General features: G+C 46.4%; 1 protein-coding gene across 2 annotated transcripts in view; it reads left to right on the top strand.

Moving 5' to 3' along the window:
* The window catches only part of GALNT10 (polypeptide N-acetylgalactosaminyltransferase 10), a 230,396-nt gene extending 216,497 nt beyond the window's left edge, over nt 1-13,899 (top strand). For both annotated transcript variants that reach the window (XM_025387915.1, XM_025387916.1), the window contains 4 exons: nt 2,146-2,367; nt 5,467-5,583; nt 8,715-8,864; nt 9,720-13,899. In XM_025387915.1, coding sequence (XP_025243700.1) covers nt 2,146-2,367; nt 5,467-5,583; nt 8,715-8,864; nt 9,720-9,878 — 648 coding nt within the window. In that variant the 3' untranslated portion in view covers nt 9,879-13,899. The remainder of the gene's footprint in view (nt 1-2,145; nt 2,368-5,466; nt 5,584-8,714; nt 8,865-9,719) is intronic.
* The last annotated feature ends 1,756 nt before the right edge of the window (nt 13,900-15,655 follow it).

Genomic DNA, 15,655 nt, shown 5'->3' on the forward strand with positions numbered 1-15,655 from the left:
TGAACTGTAGCAAAAAAAAGTTCAAAATCTGGGAGAAAGAGCTTTTCAAGCTATGTTTGGAAGATACAATTATGCAATATAAATTAAAATGGTAATTATAATAAGAATTAAAATATGATGTTATTCAATCCTTTAAGAATAACACTGGTAAATTTCAGTATCATTCTTAACCAGTCTGGCCATGGTTAGAGTGGCCGGACCTGCTTTCAGTTGGAGTGAAACTACAGCAGTTCCTCATTACCCCTGGGACTCAGACAGTGAGCTAAAAGAGCCTGGTGGGCATACTGGAAAAAGCAGAGGAAATACTGTGTTTTAGAGTGTTCATGTATACAATCTCTGTTAGGCCTTCAACTTCCTCTAGCACAGTTTTAAATTAAACACAGCCTTTTCTGTGCAGGGGCCTGGTGGGAATAAACAGTTCCTGAGCTGTTTTCTAACCCACTGTGGACTCTTCAGCACTCAGGAAGAACTAGGTAGCAACAAGGAAATTCAGCTGTTTCCCGGCCCCCAACTCAGAGCCAGCAAAATGGGGGAGCTAGTGAATTTTGTCTCCAGTGCGGGGGCCTCCCTCATGTTGGCTTCCTTCTCCATTACTCAAGAGTCAGCAACCTGTTTTTGTATGGCCTGTGAGCTAAGAATGGTTTTTACATTTTTAAATCATTAGAAGGAACGGGAATCGAAAGAAGAAGAATATTTTGTGATACATGAAAATCAAATTTCAGTATCCATAAGTTTTATTGGAACCCAGCCACACCATTTATATGGTGTCTATGGCTGCTTTATAGCTACATCAGAGGTGAGACCATATGGTCTGCACAGCCTAAGTATTTACTATTCGGCTCTTTATAGAAGACATTTAAACATTTGGGATCCCTGCCTGACCTGCTCCTAGAGCAGTCCTTCACACTGAGGTGCAAATGACTGATAACAGCTTCAAGTGCTAACTCCCCTTTACCTTTCAGAGGAAATTTTACATTGCAATAGGGAAAAAACTGAAAGCTGAAGAGTTAAAATTGGGAGGGGGGACAACAGCCAGGGGTTGACTAAAGATGTTTTGGAGCAGAGAATTTCCCCTGAACCCTGAAGTTTTGCTCTCAGATGTATCACATATCAGAAATTCTCACTAGGTGGGGTCTACACTGCAGATGGAATCAGGAATTTTCATCACATACATAAGAATTCCCTCTTCCTCTGTCCCCAAGTCTACTCACAAACAGTTTCCTCACCTGCTGCCTCTGCTTGCCAATTATGTGGCTGTCATTTTTTAAAACTGATTCTCTTTATGCTTCATGATGAAAGTAGCAGCAACCCTTTGCACCTCAAAGGATTATTAGAAATTCCCACTTCCAAACCTTTTGGTTTCAAATTATCATTTGCCTTTATCACATAACTTGGTCAAAACTCTTAGTCAAAAATGACAAAAAGCCAAATCAAATTGGCCTAGCGAAGAGAGAATATACAGGCTCCTGTAACTGGAAAGTCTGAGGTAGCTCTAGCTTCAGACATGGCTGGATTCTGGTGTTAAAAGGCGGAATGCATCCCTGGATCCAGCCCTCCGCTCTGCTTCATTCTGGGTTGATTTCATCCTTGGACAGGCTCTCCTTGCGTGGAGGCCATATGGCCCAAGAGCTCTGGCTGTCATCCTGTCTTACCCAGCAATCCAAGCAGAAACAGAGCGATTCTTCCAATGGTTCCTGCAAAAATCCCAAGGCTGATGCCTGTTGATTGTGATTGGTGGGGCTCAGGGAATGCGTCTGCTGTTTGACTAGCCCCTGCACCAGGGGCGCCTGTATTCACATTAGCCAGGCTGGGTCCATGCCTTTCCTCCTGCCACATGAGCTGACAGGGAGACAGGGTGGCTGTCCAGAGGAAAAATCAGTAGGAGCTATCACTAGAAGAAGAGGGGATGGAAGATGGGCAGGCAAAACAACAGCAGCCTATGGGCCAACTCTAAGCTGTGAAACCCTTAAAACATGCATAATGATACATAGAAATACAGAAGGCCTAAACTCATGGTGGGGCTGGGATTTCTGATGCAACATAAAATAAGAAGGGTTGACCTCAACCTGCCAGGACCCTTTCACCCCACTGCCTGGCTTTGGCTTCTTGGAGAGACTGACCCCTCCACTGCCTCTTGCCCCACAGAACCTTAAGCGGGTGGCTGAAGTGTGGATGGACGAGTACGCGGAGTACATTTACCAGCGCCGGCCTGAATACCGCCACCTCTCCGCTGGGGACGTCGCCGCCCAGAAAAAGCTCCGCAGCTCCCTTAACTGCAAAAGTTTCAAGTGGTTTATGACGAAGATAGCCTGGGACCTGCCCAAATTCTACCCACCCGTGGAGCCCCCGGCTGCAGCTTGGGGGGAGGTGAGCTTGGAGGGCAGGGCTTGCTCCATAATTTGCTGGGCGTGTAAAATGCAAATGCAGACCCCATGTTCAAAAGGCAGAAAGTAAGTGCAGGGAGGAAAGACACGAATATAAAACTGTTTCCTTTCTTTCCTGGTCTCTCTCTAGCCTTGTCATGGTGTATTTTTACTTGCTAGTTAGTATTCTCAGTGTAGAAAAATTAAAACTTTAAGTTATTAGCATGAATTTTACCTTTCATCTTTATATTATGCAGTGACAATTTAAAATGCAAATTAACAGCATGTAACTCATGTTCAGAATGAGTGAAATGACATGATCTGTATTTCCCACCTGCTGCAAGCATAAGTATTTCTCACCAGAACAGTCTAAACATGGCACAAAACTAACTCAGCTTGTTTTTACTTCACTTCTTGATAATGTGCATGTTCTTCCAATACTCTCTACCTTCCATTTACTGATGAGTAAGGAAGGGCTGGAATGCAAAGGAACTAAGGAGCCAGGTGCGGTGGCTCATGCCTGTAATCCTAGCACTTTGGGAGGCCAAGGCTGGAGGATGACTTAAGCTCGGGAGTTTGAAAAGAACATTTTCCTATGGGAATCATAGGAAGACCCTGTCTCTACAAAAAAAAAAAAAATTAGCCAGGCATGGTGGTACGTGCATGTAGTTGCAGCAACTTGGGAGGCTGAGGCAGGAGAACTGCTTGAGCCCAGGAGGTCAAGGTTCTAATGAGTTGTGCTCCTACCACTGCACTCCAGCCTGGTGACAGAGCAAGAGCCTGCCTCAGAAAAGAAAAGGAACTAGGGTTGCCCTATCTTCCCCTTTCCTACATAAGTTCTTGGCTAACATGGGGCAGTAACGCAAGTAAGAAAGGACATGACAGGACTTGTTGGTCATTCCTGCTTCTTAGGATGCCACTGCCCTTCTTAGCACACCCAGAGCGAGTTCTAGTTTGAAGGGAAAGCAGGGCCTCTGGGACCCCCCAGCGCCCTCACTTAGTCAGTGTCTTCACACATGCTGCATGCAGACAGGGCAGAGAGGAACAGCGTCCTTCTCTATAATGCACACGCTCCACTGTTCCATCAGATTTCACTTACAAAACAGTTCAAAGATAAAATTATTCAGAATTTCAAGACAGCAGCAGCAGAGCTTTAAATCAACCCAGGCCCTCCTGAGCATGGGGCCCTGTGAATGCGGGCCATGGCGCGGCCCATGAGGTCCATGCTGGCCGAGGCAGACCAGCCTTCACAGGCAGATGAGCATGCCATCATGGGATCCTGGGTCTCCGGGCTGAGAGGACCTACCCATTCATAGATGGATAGGTTGGAGCTTGGAAAAGGGGAGCATAAGAGTCGGGGCTCTTTCAGAAGACCAATTTAAAGTGAAAAACAAAATGGGGGGAATATATTGTGTTTGACTCACATAAGAGACTGGGGTAGCTATGGCTTCAGACAACCTGGATCCAGGGCCTCAAATGATGTCAGTCTCTTTTTCTCCTGCTGAACTCAGCTTCCTTTTGTGTTGGTCTCACACTGAAGGTATCAGAATGGCTTCCAGAAGCTTCAGGCTGACCAACCCCTACTGCTTGGCCAATCCAGCAGAAAGTATACACGTCTTCCCCAGTATACCAGTAAAGGTGCAGGAATCAAGTCTTATTCTTGGATTCTGCACCCATCACTGGGGCCATCGGGGAAGAGGGACAGCAAGGGTAGGATGGACACTACAGCTGGCCACAGGGTGCATGAGGAGCAGTAGCCCCATGGAAAGTCGGGGTGGTGTTACCAGAGGAAAGGGGAGAGACATGGTGGGCTAGCAGGAACACCAGGTGTGATTTGCTCAAATTCACACGGCAAATCACAGAGCCCTGCCTGGCTTGGCTGCCTGACTAGCCTACCCCAACATCACCACCACTTTCCAGGAGCACTGCTGTGTGGACTTCCCTCATGAGGCTCTTTGGCTCTTTACCGGTTCGTGTTAGTTCAAGTCCTCCAAGAAGCAGGTGCCACAGTGGGATTAGACACGCAAGAGATTTATGGTTAAAACACTTGAGAGGAAAAATGAAGACGCCTGGGGAGACTAGGAAAGCCACAAGACCACGACACTGGTCTGACCTCTGCAGAGGCACGAGGGAAGGAAGGACGGCTGGGGTAGGAAGAGTCCAGACTGCAGTAAAGCTGTAAGAAAGCTTTGGCCAGGTTAATGAAGTCCCCAAGCCAAATCACCAGCCAGAGGAGCTCAGCATCTCGCAAGAGTGGGTCTGCCTCACTCATTGGCTGGGATCCATCCATGGGTGGACACAGTGGTAGATTCAGAATACAGGATCTGGGTGCAATGAGACGCCCTGCAACAGGAAATTGGGTGGTGTATTTTCATAGCCACCACAGCCCCCTACCCCTCAGACAAAGTAGGATTGATATCTGTAAGGTAGGAACTATATGATGTGACACTATGCACCTAGCACAACAGCCTGCCCACAGTAAGTGCCCAGTCGGTATTTGTTGGCTAAGCAAGTGAGCAGTCTAGGGCTTCAGACTCCTAGCCCAGTGCTCTTGCTATCACACCCATCTTCATGGTTGAAGGGTAGGAGGCAACTATTGTTCTTTGGATCTCAGCAGGGGGTGAGGGGGCCTCCTGCCACCTCTTGCCATTCACCTGCCCTAAGGGACAGAGAGAGTCCATGACATACAGCAAAGGTTTCGTGTCCTTTTCTAGGATCTTTCAAGGTATGGTCCCCGGACCACCAGAACCTGGATCACCTGAAATGGGGGTAAAATCTGGTTCCTGGATCTGCTGGTTCAATTTCTCCAGGAGTGACGCCAGGGAGTCATTTACCAACTCCTCACCTCCAGTCCCTTACCACCAACCCGGGACTCTGCATGCTGTAAACACAGCAGTGCTTTGAGGATTACACTCTGTGGACTGAGTCTTCCTTTATTGAGAGGTTCGAGGTACTTCCGACAGCCCAGGGCAAGCTTTATCAAGACGATTTCGAACTTAATCCAGCTAATGTCTCCCCCTTGGTTTCCCCTTTCACCTGGCAGGGACCCGGTGGGCACCTTGAGGCACCTCAGTGGTCCACTTCTTCCCTTTTTCCCTTTCAGATCCGAAATGTGGGCACAGGGCTGTGCGCAGACACAAAACACGGGGCCTTGGGCTCCCCACTGAGGCTAGAGGGCTGCGTCCGGGGCCGCGGGGAAGCCGCCTGGAACAACATGCAGGTAAGGGCCGCCCCTCGGGGACTGGCAGCCAGGTTTTCTGAAACGTCTGCCCCCTGGGGTGCTGACGTGACCAGCCGGGAGGGAGAGGCATGGGTCAGTGATAAGTGACAAGAGTCAGCCCCGGGGATTAGTTTTAAGATCCTCCTGAACACCCTGGAAAGGGGACTCCTTCACATTGCAATAAAACCATCAGTCTGGACCATTTTGGTTACAAATGATGGATACTCAGCCCAAATGGCCTTCCACAAAAAGAGCTTATTGTCTCATGTCACTGAAAAGCCTTGATGATGTTGCTGGATCTCTCAAGAGAGTGCTTCCCTCTCTGCGGGCCTCATTCTCACCTGGCTCTTCCTATACAGAGGCAGGTGTGGCCATCAGCAGCCCCGTGGATAGGCAGGCCCCTTCCAAGAGTTCCGGAAAAGCCCCGGGGCTCCCACGAATTGTGTCCCTGAGCTGATTATGCAGGAGGTGAGGAAGCCCTCATATTGATGAGGACAGAGCCATCATTTTTGGGAGGTGATGGGTATGTTCATTACCTTGACTCCTGGAGCCTCGGGGCATGGTCAGCCTCACCTGCTGGCTGGGTGGGATGCAGAGCGTGAGCCAGCCTGCAGGAAGAGCCACTGCTCAGACACAGTAGGCTCATGCCTGAAATCCCAACAGTGCGGGAAGCTTAGGAGAGGCTTGCTTGAAGCCCGGTGTTCGAGGTTACGGTGATTGTGCCATGCACTCCAGTGTGGGTGGAGTGACCTTGGGTTAAACAAGTATTTTTTAGATACAACAGCAAAAACACAATCCATAAAAGAAAAAAATTGATAAACTGGACTAATTCAAAATGAATAAAAAGCAAGCCACAGATGGGAAGAAAATGTTTGTAAAGCATATAGCTGATAAAGGACTTGTATCTAGAATATATGAATGAAAAGACTTGTATCTGCTCAAACTCTCAAAACTCAATAATTTTTTTTAATTTTAAAGTGGGCAGGCCGGGCGTGGTGGCTCACACCTGTAATCCCAGCACTTTGGGAGGCCGAGGTGGGCGGATCACAAGGTCAGGAGATCGAGACTATCCTGGCTAACACAGTGAAACCCCGTCTCTACTAAAAATACAAAAAATTAGCCGGGCATGGTGGCAGGCATCTGTAGTCCCAGCTACTCGGAAGGCTGAGGCAGGAGAATGGCATGAACCTGAGACGCGGAGCTTGCAGTGAGCTGAGATCCCGCACCACTGCACTCCAGCCTGGGCAACAGAGCAAGACTCTGTCTCAAAAATAAATAAATAAATAATAAAGTGGGCAGACACTTTACCAAAAAAAAGTATATGAGTGGCAAATAAACATATTTAAAATGCTGAATTTCATTAGTTAATAGAGAAATAGAAATTGGCAATTACAAGGAAATTCCAGCACACACCTATTAAAAAGACTGACCATACCGAAGATTGGCAAAGATGTGGATGAACTGGACCTGTACGCTGCTGGTGGGAGAGTAAATGGCACAGCCACTTTGGGAAACTGTGGCAGTTTCTTAGAAAGTTGACCATTGAACCAGTCATTCCACTCCTAGGTATTTATCCAAGAGAAAGAAAACATATGTCCATACAAAGACTTGTACACAAATGTTCATAGCAGCTTTATTTTAATAGCCAAAAACTGGAAACCACCAAGACGTCCCATAACAAGGAACTGAAGTGCAAATTCAGCAATAATAAGCAATGAATTACTGACAAATGCTGTTAGGACATAGATGATTCTCAACAAAATTATGTTGAGTGAAAGAAATGAGACAAAAGAGAATGCATACTGTATGATTCCTTTATAGAAAATTCTAGAAATTGCAAACTAATCTCTAGAAACAGAAAGCAGATCAGTGGCTGCCCTAAGGACATGGGGGTTGGTGGGGACAGGAGGAGGAGATTACAGAGGAGCATGAGGATACTTTTGCAGGGTGATGGGCATGTTCATTACCTTGACTATGACGATGGTTTCTCAGTGTAAATGTATGTCAAAATGTATCAAATTGTACACTTTAAATGTGTGCAGTTTATTGTATGCCAGTTATTATTCAGTAAAGCTACCGAAAAAAAACAAAGGTTATCAACCAAATGGATCATGACTCAAACAGACTAACTGTGAAAAGAAATTGATAAGAATCCTAAGCGGGCACAGTGGCTCATGCCTATAACCCCAGCACTTTGGGAGGCCAAGGTTGGTGGATCACCTGAGGTTAGGAGTTCAAGACTAGCCTGACCAACATGGTGAAACCCCTTCTCTACTAAAAATACAAAATTAGCCAGGTGTAGTGGCACACACCTGTAATCCCAGCTACTTGGGAAGCTGAGGCAGGAGAATTGGTTGAACCCAGGAGGTGGAGTTTGCAGTGAGCCAAGATTGCACTATTGCACTCCAGCATGGGCGACAAGAGCAAAACTCTGTCTCAAAAAATAATAATAATAATAATCCCAAGAACACTTGAACTGTGGATATTTGATGACATTTTGGACTTTGTAGTAACTACTTTTAGGTGTTATAGTGGCACTTACTGAAGTGTTTATACCTGACATGATATGATAGCTGAGATTTGCTTCAAAATAATGTGAGTATAACGATAGGGGTGGAAGTAGAGCTGCAACAACATTAGCCTTGAGTTGGTAACTTACTTTTTTTTTTTTTTTTTTTTTTTGAGACAGAGTCTCACTCTGTCCCCCATGCTGGAGTGAAGTGGTGAAATCTTAGCTCACTGCAACCTCTGCCTCCTGGGCTCAAGTGATTCTCATGCCTCAGCCTCCCGAGTAGATGGGATTACGAGCACACGCCACCACACTCAGCTAATTTTTCTATTTTTAGTAAAGACAGGGTTTCACCACATTAGCCAGGCTGCTCTCAAGCTCCTGGCCTCAAAGTGATCCACCCATCTTGGCCTCCCAAACTGCTGGTATTACAGGTGTGAGCCACCACACCCAGCCAAGTTAGTAACTTTTAAAGCTAGGTGGTTAGAATAGGAGTCACAGTTAATATATTATTTTTTGGACCTCTGAGTTTGAATTTTTCCATAATTTAAAAAAAAAAAAATGGAGAAAAAAAGGAAGTCCTTGGCTTTGCTGTCCTTATTTATGATACCCCTGTGCACAGGTATTCACCTTCACCTGGAGAGAGGACATCCGGCCTGGAGACCCCCAGCATACGAAGAAGTTCTGCTTTGATGCCATCTCCCATACCAGCCCTGTCACGCTCTACGACTGCCACAGCATGAAGGGCAACCAGCTGTGGAAATACCGCAAAGTAAGACGGGATGTGCCGGGAGCAGGGCACCTGCTTGATATTTTTTAAGGCCATATAGTGCCTCACCCCTTCTTTCAACAGAGTCCATCCACTTATTCATTTGTGCCACAAACCTACCATGCTGGATTTTGCAGTCATTCAAGAGTAGTCAGAAATCTAGACTTCACTGTGAAATCCCCAAGTCTTAAATGTTGGTAACTGATTCCATTTAAAAAAGAAAAGCATGGCCAGGCACAGTGGCTCATGCCTGTAATCCCAGCACTTTGGGAGGCCGAGGTGGGTGGATCACCTGAGGTCAGGAGTTTGAGACTAGCCTGGCCAACATGGTGAAACCCCGTCCCTACTAAAAATACAAAAATCAGCCAGGCGTGGTGGCTCATGCCTGTACTCCCAGCTACTCAGGAGGCTGAAGCAGGAGAATCACTTGAATCTGGGAGGCGGAGATTGCAGTGAGCCAAGATTGCACCACTGCACTCCAGCCTGGGTGACAGGGTGAGAACCTGTCTCAAAAAAAAAAAAAAAAGAAAAAGATAAAAGTGCATACACACACACACACACACACACACACGAGGACCAGTGAGATTTGACAGGACGTGGGCAGTGTCTAGGTCCCAGGTCTGGAAGCAGCATGCATCATTTCTGGTCACATCCCAACGGGCCGAACCCAGTCCCATGGCAACACCAGCTGCAAGGGAAGCTGGGCAGCATCTGGTTGTGTGCTCAGGAGGAAAACCAACAGGTGTAGGAACAGCTAGTCAGTCACTTCTTCACTTTCTCATTGCTGGTATTGTTGCTGTGGTTTGACTGGTCACATGTCTCCAGTGCTGTCTGGTTTATTACCTCCATGTTTTATAGGACAAGACCCTGTACCACCCTGTCAGTGGCAGCTGCATGGACTGCAGTGAAAGTGACCATAGGATCTTCATGAACACCTGCAACCCATCCTCCCTCACCCAGCAGTGGCTGTTTGAACACACCAACTCAACAGTCTTGGAAAAATTCAATAGGAACTGAGCCCTCGTGTCCCCTTGGCAGGCCCTCCCCAGGGTCTGGCACTCACTGCAGCCTTCCTCTTTCAAGGGAGGCAGGGCCTCTGTGGGCACTGGGTGTAAAAGGTGCTGGCCAAATGGTTCAGGGTAAAGAGGGCTCTTGATTCAGGGCCTGGGGTCTGCCTGGTCCTTGAACCCCTGAGTTGTGGGGGTAGGGTGAAGAGCATATCCCACAAGAGGCCCCACAGGGAGCAGAGCCTGCTTTAATCCCTGCTGGCCTCACAGAAAAGCAACAGGGCCTTTTCAACTTTGTCACTATGTCCCCTTGAGCATTATGTGGGAGAATACCAAGGTAGCCTAGGCCACCCAAAAGTGAGTCCTGCAAGGTTGCCCAGCCCTCAGATGGCTCTCCTACATGATGGTGCTTTAGAAAGAAATGTAAAATTTGCCTGTTTGGGGCAGCTTTTAGTATCGATGTCACTCATCTGCCGCAGAAGGGAAAGAAGTCCTCTTGGGGCTTTTTAGTTTCTACTGTCCTTGGGGGGGACATTGCAGTGACTGCCCAGCTTCTGTTCTCTGTCACAGCCCCAGGTGATTTGGTCTGGTCAAAGGCCATACTTAGGGTCTTAGGAGTGTTCAATACTGAATGCTGATCAGCTGCCAGGTGAGGAGTCAGAAGAGGGACCCCCCCAGACACTTCTCTGCAGCTGTGGACATGCGGGATATCTCCCTCTGCTCTCTGGGTATTTGAAATGTCCATTTTAGCACTCTCCAGGCACAAGGACAGCCCAGCCACCAGCTTTACAGGGCAGTGTTTCAGATGGCCCTGAGCCCACAGAAAAGTCCGAGCAGACCTCCAAACTAGAAAAGCTGGCTGATTTGCCCTGATCCATGCTTCCATTTCCCCGTCTCTCTTCCCCAGGCCTCAAAAGAGGAACAGAGATGCTGCGAGGTGCTCACCTCACAGAGTCTGGAGGTCTCCAGGATCAACTCTGGGCAAAGTGCCTGCCTCTGACCTCATCATGGTTCTAGTTCTCATATAAAACCCCAGAATTTTTAAAGAACTCTATAAATGGATTGCAAACTAGGATGCTACATAGGATTCTGGTATCCCACATCCAATATGGATTTCTAGAATGCTGTGATTAAAGGAGCCAACCGGGTGTAATACAGTCAAGGCAGCCCCCAGCCTAGAGACAATCTGTGAAATCCCAAGTTAGTAGTGTTGGGGAAGCAGGGGGACATGTGTCCCTCAGCTCAGCAGAGGCTGTGGTACAACATGGTCCTCGGTGAAGACCTGCACCCCTGGAATCTCCCACAATCATCACAACTGTAGTCTCATTTCTGTGGAGAAAAGAACCCGATATCCCACAGCCAGATATACACCCAGCTCCATGCTGGCCCTTCATGTTTACCTTTTGCTTTGTTAATTACATGTCAGACTCCTGGAGGGCCTCCAGACTAATAGGAAGCATTTCTGTAACCAACCTGCTGCCCACTGATTTGGAAATGGAAATTGCATTCCACTATCTACGGCTTCCACCAGCTAGCCCAGGAAATACTTGAAATCAGCATTCCAATTAGTGTTGAGTCTCTCGATTGTGTCATTTACCAATTAAATGACTGAGACCTAAGTCTGGGAACAGAGCCACAAATCTGCCTTTGAGATGCTGGCGGATCTCAAGGCCATCAATTACTGGGGGAGGGAGGGACAGACACTCCCAATCATCCACCAGTCAGACCGAATGTGTAGCTGGCAAGGAATTACTTCCACTTCTGGCCCAGCACAAGCCCTGCTCTGGCCGCCTGTCTGCAAGAGAGGTGGCCCCTCTGCTTGCAGCGCTTACGTGTTGATCCCAGTGTCCTTTTCCAAATAAGTGCTGTAGCTTTAGAAGTGGCCCTCTATAGAAGTCAAAAGATGAGGCCTCTTCTAGAATCTAGGATAACAAGAGTGTTGGCAGTTTGAAGAGTTGAATTGAGATTCATCATCAAAGAGCAATGCAGTGTCATTAAAATAAAAACTGTGCCTTTTAAAAAGAAAAATGCAACTATACAGCAAATCCCTAAACTTGAACCATTTCCTAGTGCCTTGCTAGACAAACATGAAGGGGCAGGGTTGTGGGGAGGGGAACATTTCTGGCGGCATGTGCAGTTCCTACTGGATGAGTGTGTGTTTCTTAATGTCTAATTTCAAGCAGGAGATGTTGGGCCTGGAGCAACATCTGAGACTGAGATGTCCCCCAAGGGTGAGAGGCCAGATTTATTCCAGTCAGTGCAAGTCACACTCCAAACTAAAGGCTGGGCAGTGCGTTTAGTCTGTGGCCTAGAAGGCCTCATCGGCCGGCCCCTGAGAGGAGGCCTTGCATTACCTCACTGGGACCTGTTTGGGGGCCATCCCTGCGGTCCACCCTCTGAACCCCAGCATGTTTGTCCTGTTTTTCACCATTGGGTTAAGGGGTGCCGAGCACTAGCTAGACTTCCACACAGTCTCGCCCCAAGTGGGTGGCGGTGTTCCTGGCATGACCAGGATTCCTGTGAAAGCAGGAGCGGCAGCAAGCCGTCCTGGGCCTGCCTTTCCATCCTTTGGTTCTCCTTTCCAGTCTAGGTTCACACCCTGAAAAGGGATGGGTGTGTCCTCTGAGCACTCTGGCATTTGTCATTGCTGAGTCCACATCAGTAGGTCCTGGGACTTGACAAAGTATGCGGGAGGGGAAGGAAGGACAGAACTTGACTGTCTCCATTTGATGGACCAGCTGATCAATTGCCAGTACTAAGCCTCTCATTGTTATGGCTTCCTTTTTGAAAACCGCCTGTCTCAAGGATTCAGGTTTCCGCTCATATCCCTAGCTGATACTCAATAGAACTCAGCCAGGAGCGTATAGAGATGCTGACAGTCAGGTGATGGGTGAGACTGTGGGTCCCTTTTCCTCTAAAGCCTTTACTCTGAAGATAAGGTCACAAAATAGGGTGTGATTGGAAAGTATCGTGACCATGTGGCCCACCAGCAGCCTTTCCAAAGGGGAACTCCAGAAACATTTCATAATGCAGACAGCACGGTTGCTTTAAGAACAAGGTCTTTGGAGGTGGCTAACCTTGCAGGCACGTGTGTGAAAAGCCATCCCATCTTCTGCCTCCAATTGGAGCTTTCAGCTTTTAAAACAATCAGAAACTATTGATTCTTCCCTTTAGGAAAAAATCGCTCAGGCAGAACGGGGTACATCCACAGGAAGAATCTGACGAGAGGATGTGACAGTCGGTCCAGGAGAGAAAGAGCGGTTTCTGTTGAAGATGTAGCAAATAGATTTCCAAAGTCTACATGACATTCACTTTTCAAACTTCCCACCAGTTGAATTTCTTTTTTTTCCCTAAGAAATAGGTGATGTCTTGGAAAACAGCTCCTTGTGTCTCTCTGTGCATCTCCATTTTCCTAGTCTCTGGAGTCTCAAAAAGAGTGGCAAAGCACTTTACAGTAATAACTGAGGAATCAGATTCCCTGTTTCAGCGATACCTAGTTTGTACAGTTGGGTGATCTTTTATAATTCCTAGGAGGTAATGCATTTTTAATGTTTTCTGAAGCTTTGTAAGCGTGAGAGAGGGACAAGAAGTGCAGTTCTGTTCTGGAATTCTTTATTGCTTTCAACGGACACTCTTTGTGAAAAATCCAAGTAATATTTTAGTTCAAACTTGATCTTGAGCCAAGGCCCACTGCCACCTCTGGGGTGGGAGTTGGACCTACATACCAAGTGACAAGTTCATCTTAACATCTGCTTCCAGAATGGCTTTGATTCAGCTGTGCCAGGCAACAGAACAGGGTCAGACTCCTGATCTGTTATATGTTATCAAGCCAATAACGGCTTGAAGACTAGGATCCCAAAGGGGTTGCAGGCAGGGAATATTTGGAAATTCAGACTGGAATTCCAGGCCGAAAGCTCAAGACCACCAGCCTCTCCCCCTGCCTGGAAAAATGAGCCTTTGTGAAAGACTGATTTACCATGTACAATTGTGATTGTAAACGTTGTTGAGTAAACCTCCAGACTTTCTCTAAAGTGGTCTCTGCCTTCTTCCTTCTCATGTGTCATTCTTCTTTCCATCATTCTTCACACAGACCACCCACTTCAGACTCAGGCACTCTGCTGGGTACTAAAAACTAATTCCCAGCAGCCATCAGTCTAGAGTGGAAGGTCCTGACGCTTCCAGCTCCACCTGTGGTCCTATGATTGAGTCTTGGTTGGGGGCTACAGGTGACAATGAACGGAAGCTGCGCCCTCATGCTGTCACTCAGGGACCACCGGAAGGTGCTATGGACCATGACTTGATGAAGGCTGAATAACAGAAAGGGAAAATTCTGACCCAAGATGGCGTGGTGACTGACTGAGTCCAGGTTTTCAGTATGCCCATGCTCATGTTATCCTCACACAATAACACCTTACAGCTTTGTAGACAACGGGGAGAGATTCCATTTTTAAAGCCTTTTATACCTGCTGTACCCCCCGGACACTCAGAAGAATTCCATGAAACAGATAAGAGAAAAATATTAGCTATCATTCAGTAAAAATGTATCAAGTGCCTACTATATACCAGGCACTCTGCTAGAAATTAAAAGATCGTGCAAGGCACTTATGATCTAGTTAGAAAAATAGACATTAAACAAATGATCATTAAAATAAGTGTATAGTTAGGGACTGTGGTAAGCTCTGCAAAGGAGAAGTACATGTGAGAGTATAAGCATTTGACCTTAGCAAGAAGGTCACGGAGCATGCTGAATCAGCTAAGATCTTGTCATGATATAGCCCACTCCTGGCGTAACACAAGAGAGTTTAATGAAGGAACTATTGCAGAAGTATGTGTAGGATTAAGGAAACAACAAAGGATGGTGAAGCACCTAAGGAATAGCAGAAATGGGAAGCTGTTACTACTCGTAAGCCTGAAAAGGCAAGAAGCAGTGGTGTTACTAGAATGCAGAGAAGGCTGTAGCCAGGAACGGGGACTTCCCAATGGGATCTGCAGTTGCAGATAGTAAATTGCAGCTATTGCCAAAACAAGAGGAGATGGGAGGAATACATACCCTGTCCTTCCTCCTTTTCTACCTTCCAGTCATCTGCCACTCACTGCCTCCCATTGGGTAAACCCAGTAATTCAAACTCACATAAAGAAAGAAAAAGCACTGGTCAAAATAACTATATAGGTAAATATAGAAGACAGTATAGATAGGGGTTTTTTTTTATAACTCATTTTTTCTCCTAGCTGATTTAAAAGGAAACTGCATAATTAAATAATTATAAATCTATTGAAGGGCACACAATGTGCAAGGATGTAATTTATATGTCAATAACTAACAAGAAAGAGGAGGAGGAAAGGGACAGAGCTATATAAGAGCAAAGTTGCGGTATACTATAACCTGAATCAGAAATTTTTTATTTAAGACATTAATTTTAACCCCCAGGGCAACAACTAAGAAAATAACTCAAAAATACATAGTTTTTAAAAAGAGAAGGGAATCAAAATGGTACATTAGAAAATAACACAAAAGAAAGTAGTAATGGAGGAATTGAACAAAAAAGATATGACATAAAAAAAAAATAGCAAAATGGCAGAAGTAAGTCCTTCCTTATTGGCAATTACATTAAATGCAAATGGATTCAACTCTCCTTATAAAAAGGCATGGATTGACAGAATGGCCCAACTATAAGCTGTCTACAAGAGACACACTTTAGATATAAAGATACAAATAAATGGAAAATTTTAAAGTGGAAAAAGATATTCCACACAAACAGTAACCAACAAAGAGCTGCAGTGGTTATA

The sequence above is a fragment of the Theropithecus gelada genome, chromosome 6 (genome assembly GCF_003255815.1).
Source record: "Theropithecus gelada isolate Dixy chromosome 6, Tgel_1.0, whole genome shotgun sequence".
Taxonomy (NCBI): Eukaryota; Metazoa; Chordata; class Mammalia; order Primates; family Cercopithecidae; genus Theropithecus; species Theropithecus gelada.